The sequence below is a fragment of the Propithecus coquereli genome, unplaced genomic scaffold (genome assembly GCF_000956105.1).
Source record: "Propithecus coquereli isolate 6110/MARCELLA unplaced genomic scaffold, Pcoq_1.0 Scaffold128, whole genome shotgun sequence".
Taxonomy (NCBI): Eukaryota; Metazoa; Chordata; class Mammalia; order Primates; family Indriidae; genus Propithecus; species Propithecus coquereli.
This window is the reverse complement of record NW_012136969.1, coordinates 1,393,851-1,399,850: the sequence shown is the minus strand read 5'-3', so window position 1 is coordinate 1,399,850 and position 6,000 is coordinate 1,393,851. Positions and strand designations below refer to the sequence as shown.

The 6,000-nt window shown below is 47.1% G+C and overlaps 1 protein-coding gene across 1 annotated transcript in view; it reads left to right on the top strand.

Annotated features, from left to right (window-relative positions):
* Positions 1-6,000, top strand: part of ANKS6 (ankyrin repeat and sterile alpha motif domain containing 6) — a 58,177-nt gene that overhangs the window by 40,347 nt on the left and 11,830 nt on the right. Inside the window, exon 13 of the mRNA XM_012638289.1 lies at positions 1,284-1,351. Within this exon, the coding sequence (XP_012493743.1) occupies positions 1,284-1,351 (68 nt within the window). The remainder of the gene's footprint in view (positions 1-1,283; positions 1,352-6,000) is intronic.

The window sequence follows — 6,000 nt, the reverse complement described above, 5'->3', positions numbered from 1 at the left end:
CTGTTCTCTCTGTCCCCGTGTCTTCAGTTCATGCCCTTTACCGCAGCACTCAGCACCAGCGAGAGAAGTGGAGAGCAAGGTGCTGAGCACAGGCCTGGTCACGAGACCACTGAATTTGAGTCCCTTCTCTGCCATGACTAGCAGTATGACCTCACTCAGGATAGAGGCCTCACTTCCTCATCTGTAAACAGGGACAGTAATGGGGTCTACTTCATGGGGCTGTAAACAGCAAATGGGCCATCCATGTACAGGGTGCCTGGTAGTGAGCACTGTGCATTAGCTGTCACCCTCATCATTGTGTCTTGCCAGCACACTGAGCACTTCACGATGGGGCCCCCTCCATCCTTGCACTCCCAGCATGTAGTGGGCACTTTGGTAGTCACTGCTACATGGATGGATGGAGGGATAGATGCTTCCTCATGCTCTTCTCCCAGGCATCTGCCTAGCTCACTCCTCATTTACTACTGCTCAGTTGTCATCTTGTAAGAGAGACCTTCTGTGACCATCCTGTGTAAAACAGCTTTTGTAAAACAGGGGACATGCTGTCTGTCCCCACCCTGTTCTCTTCCTCCTTGCTGTCTTCGGCCTCTCAGCCGCCTTCTTATCTGTTTTGGTACCTGTGGAGTCCCCACCGCCTAGTCTGGTAAATCCCTATTGACTGTGTGAATGAACATTTCTCCAAGCCCCCAGATACTGGCCTTGTCTCCTGTCTTTATCTTCCCGGCTCTGATACCCAAAATCTTCCCCTGCACCCTTCCAGCTCTGCGGTTCCACCCAGGCGCTTCCTTCCTCTGGTAAGGCCACAGCCTCCACACACTGGAGCCAAACCCGGGCTCTGGTCTGAAGCCAACCTGCCTGCTCTTAAGTTCTTTCTCAGACTAGCTGAGGACTTGTCGGCATTGACATTTACTGGGCATCCTTGCCCAGAAGAAGGCAGAGTTTTAATCCCAGCAGCTGGAACTCCCAAGAACTTGATGGTTGCAGCCTTGAGAGAGTCAGCCCTGGCCTCGACTCTCCCTGTCTCCGCAGCCTGATGTGGGTGTTGGGAGATGTGGAGAACCTTCCCCGCGGGGAGGGGTGTGGCTGGCAGGTACTTAGGACCCACCTCCAGCCTCATCCTCAGGAGTGCAGCTTAGACCTTTCTGTGTTGGGGTTTCTTGTAGAATATCATTTGAAGTAAGATTATCACTACTCTATGGAAATTTGAAGATCACTTTTTTGATACATTTTACTGAAATCTAAAATGTGGCTTTTTTTTTTTTCTACATCTTTTCCTCTGAAAGATGAACTGACTGGAATCCTTAAGAAATTATCACTTGAGAAGTATCAGCCTATTTTTGAGGAACAAGAGGTAAGGATGTTCCTTTTGAATGTCAATTTAAATCTTACTATTAAAAATAAAAAAACTTTGTCTAAATCTGTGGGTTTTCATTCTGCAAGACTGGATTGATCTTTTTCACTGAGACAGCTGAGGAAATAGAATTTGTGTTCAGCACATTTAGTTCAATTCATTGCAGTGAAATCCTGGGGACCTTATGGCTTACTTTGTTATAATGGAATTTTGTCATTTTGAGCACTGCTCTCTCTAGAAAAGTTTGTGTCTGTCCTGACAATATTTTTGTTGCGTGGGATTGACTGGCAGACGTATAGGTTTAAAGTGGGCCAAAGCAAATCCTAAGGAATCTGTGTTATGTCTGGATGTAGGGTCTATGGTAATCCAACAGAGCTCCCATTTGCTTAAAAGCATTCAAATTCACATTTTATAAAAATTACTGTTCTGCAATCTGGCTCTTCCTCAAAATGTTAAACACAGAGTTACCATATGACCTAGCAATTCTACTCCTAGGTATATCCCCAAGAGAAATGAAGACATATGTCCACATAAAAACTTGTAAACAAATGCTCATAACAGCATTGTTCTTAATAGCCAAAAAGGGGAAACAACCAAAATTCTATCAACTGACGAATGGGGAAATAAAATATGGTACTTCTGAACAATGGAATATTATTCAACTATTAAAAGAATGAAGTACTGATGCACAAGGCAACATGGATTAATCTTGAAGACATTATGCTAAGTGAAAGAAACCAGTCACCAGTTTGACTCCATTTATATGAAATGTCCAGAAAAGGCAAATCTGTAGAGGCAGAGGGTGGATTCGTGGTCACCAGGGAATGAGAGAAAGGGAGGGTGGGGAGTGACTGCTAATGGATGTGGGGTTTCTTTTTGGGGAGACAAAAATGTTCTAAAGTTGAGTGTGGTGATGGTTGCACAACCCTGTGAATATACTAAAAATCATTGACTTGTGTACGTTATATAGGTGGATTGTATGGTAGATGAATTATATCTCAGTAAGCTGTTAAAAAATTTATTGTTTTAGCCAAATAAAACTCTTCCATGGGCCCACCAGCCATGCACTAAGGTATAATCACTGGATTAGAACCGTCTAGTGACCAGCGTGGTACATGAAAACTGTCCTCACTGCAGTAGCAATCATGAGACTCACTCATCGTCCCCACCAAGCTTGAGACACAATTGGGGAGTTTGTGTTTTAGTTCAGGGCATAAGCGGGGGTGCAGTGGCTTTCTTCCTCTGCTTTTCTGCCATACCCAGTCTGTTATTCCTGCCTCCTTGGGGTTTTAAACTTCAGCAGTGATTTTTCTCATCTCGTAAGAAATCTTTCCAGATTGCTGACTGCTGCCTGCCTTTGTTTGATATGCCCTGTGTCCTCTTTGAGTGTACAGAGAACACATCTCAAAGTATACTTCTGCTCCTTGCGGTGTCTTTGTTCCTGTGTCATAAGATAACACCTGTTCTGATTTCTTGGCTTTAGCTCCTTTTTTGGAGCTGGCATGTCTGAGAGTTTCCCCATCCTTCATCGGTCAGAGGTTGCTACAGTTGTCCAGGGTAGGGAACTGAGGTGTGTTCCAGCTGAGATATTATAGAAATCTTTGAGAATTTTAAAGGAAAGGGGGAGGGCAGACCAGGCACATTTGCTGTAGTTTTAACTCGCTCACCTGGAATTCTCTGCAGCTCTGGGGTCAGGGAGGGAGCCGGGGCCTGAGGCAGTGCCAAGGGGAGGGCTGGAGCATCTCCCTGTGTGTTATGGTAGCATGAGGTTAGCTGAGCTAGTGGTCTGGGCTCTACCTTGTTAGGAGCCAAGCTCAGCTATCTCTTCCTTTTACTCAGTTTTTCTCTGGGTAGCATGTAAGCTGGTTAGCACTGCACGGGATTCACCATCGATATGGACCCACAGTCCATTGTTTCCCTTGGAGGCTTTAGTGGGACTGGGGTTTTAACCCCACTGATTGCCCCCTGCCCTGGCCTCCAGACCAGTCCTCACAGCTACAACGGTACTTCTTAGTCCCTTGCAGAAACTCCTTGAAGTATCTGCAATGTGGGCAGCACTTTTCCCTGGTTTCCAGCACTGGTAAAAATTCCTCCCTTTAAATAATAATAATTAATAATACTTTTAGTTGTCAGTGGAATTTGGAAGAGGAATGAGGTTAATACATGCTCTCATCTTGCCGTATTGAAACTGAAGACAGACTAATAACTTTTCTCTTTCTACCTATATTAGGATGGATTTGATTTGGCTACATGTATTGAAGAAAAACAAAATAATGGTGTCTTAAAATATAAGGTTATTTCTCCTGTAGAAAGTTTGGAGGCTTTTTCAGCTCTCTGCTCCACCAGCACTAGGGTGTGTGGCTCACATCCTCAGAGTTCAGTATGGCTACTAGAGCACCAGCCATTACATCCACATTCCAGGCAGCAGGATAAGAGGAGATTGCAAAAGGACACATCCACTCCTTTTTAAGGAGACGTCCCAAAAGTGCCACACAGCCTTATTATTATATATCTCATTGGCCAGAAGTTTGTCACCTGACATGTACTTATGTGCAAGGGAAACTTAGAAATACAGTGTTTTAGCTGTGTGGAAATGTGCGCAGCTGAAAATTGAGATTCTATGACTTAAAAGAAAAACAAGAGGTATGAATATTGAAAGGACACTGGGATGTTTTTACCCTGTCCCTGCTCACCCTTCGCAAGTACTCACTGGAGGGAAATTCAGTCTCTGGTACACTCCACCTAAAATGAGCCATGAGAGTTTGGCATTCCCCAGGGTTGATGGAGGTCAGAGATTGAGAAGGTCAGTGCAAATGGAGAGGCAGAAGACTGACTGATTGATGCGATCATTCAGTCAGTCAGCAAACACTTACTACTTGAGTTATTGCTCCCATACCAGGCCCTCTGCCAGATCCTGGTACTGGGAAATGCAGAAGTGCCCAGAACACTCTGGGAGCCCATGTAAGGGGTCTACAAAGTGAAGAACCGAGGAGACCTGAGCTGAGAGTTAAGCTGAACTTTGGCGAAAGGGGAATGTGACTGGAAGGACATCTGAGAAGAAGGGTAGGACTTGTTCAGAGAGCCATAGGCACCTCGGCCCATTTGGGGCTGCGCCAAGGCCAACATGTCTGGAGGAGAGAGTGGGGCCTGGACGTGTGGATTTGCCTCTCCCAGCCGTGGGCTTGAGGCAGACGCGGGCTGGGAAGATCTATGGCCTCTGGTGCGGAGGCAAACGGGCTGGAGGACAGGTGAGGCAGCACCAGTGGGAGGGAGACACCAGTTAGGAGGTGGAGGGCAGGTGTGGGGGACCTCAGAAGTGCCCAGATTTGGCTGTGGTGCCAGGCTGAGTGTGGGGTCCCTGCTACAGGCCTGGCGTGACGGGGAGAGACTAGTGTCCAGCTGGGCGGGGACAGGAGGTTTCCATCAAACCTGCGTCACCTGGTCATGCAGCCCCCAGCACGTCGTGGGCTGTGAAGTCCCGTCAGGAGCACGTTATCATCAAAGAGGTTGCAAATGCCTGCGTCTCAGACACGCTGAGGATTCGCTGCGGGCACAGACTGCCCCACTGACTCAAACCCGGTTCACAGTTGGTTGGATGGTTGGTTTTAATCCAGAAAAGCAAAGTGACCGTTAAAAGAGCGAAGGAAGGGTGGGGGCAGGGGCATTGGGATTTCAGAAAATAATCTCTCTCTCCATAAATCGAATGTTTTAAAGAAAACCTTTAAAAATCTGGTTCAGTGAGAGGGAATATCAAATAAAGCCTACTTATAAAGTGAAAAACTAAGGATTTTCAATAAGTTATGAAAGTTTTATTTTAAATGACACCAGTATCATATAAAAGTACAGTAGTCTCTTTTACAGTTCGTAAATACAGTTTCTAAAGCTTTTTATAAACTCTCTTTGTAGAGCCTGCAACCACCCTGTAATTTATATGGTGGGGAACTGTGGTGAGGTACCTGCCCAGGTCCCCAGCAGACTGGGAATTGGCACCCCGTCTGTCTGTCTGTCTGTCTCCAGGGCCACGCTGCCTCCACCTCCCGAGACCTGGCTGCCGAGGGAGGTGTGGGCAGCCAGCTCTTTGTCCCATCTCTTGGATGAGCACTGTTGTTGAGTCTGATTTGTGAGGCTGTGGCATTGTCTATAAAGGTGACTCCCCAGGGGGAAGGACCCAGACAGGTGACAGAATCCCTTAATTCTTAGGGAAAGTCATGTTAACAGGGAGGCTGCTGCCATCAGGGAAACGCCGTAGGGAAAACCGGTGAATGTGCAGCCGCGGCATTGGAAGGTCACGCGGCGCTGTGGAGCAGGGCCAGGACGCTGGGGTCCACACCTGGGTTCTGGCTCTGGGTGCTAAAGCTCTTCATGCCTCAGTTTCCTTCTCTCCAAAATGGGGATAATGACATAGCCACCTCATGTTGTGAGAGTTAAGTGAGTCAGCCTATGTAAAATGCTTAGGAAGTGCTTTGCACAACATGGTCTTAGCTGCTGTCACCCTCCTCATACTCTGACAGTGAGACTGGCCTCCAGTGGACCGAGATTGGGTCCTGGCAGGTGTGGAGGCTTGTTCTCTGTCCCCCTCTGTCTGGGTCTGTTGTCATCCAGCGTGCAGGGGGGTGCTTGCTTCATCTGAGCCCCTTTTGACCGTCGCT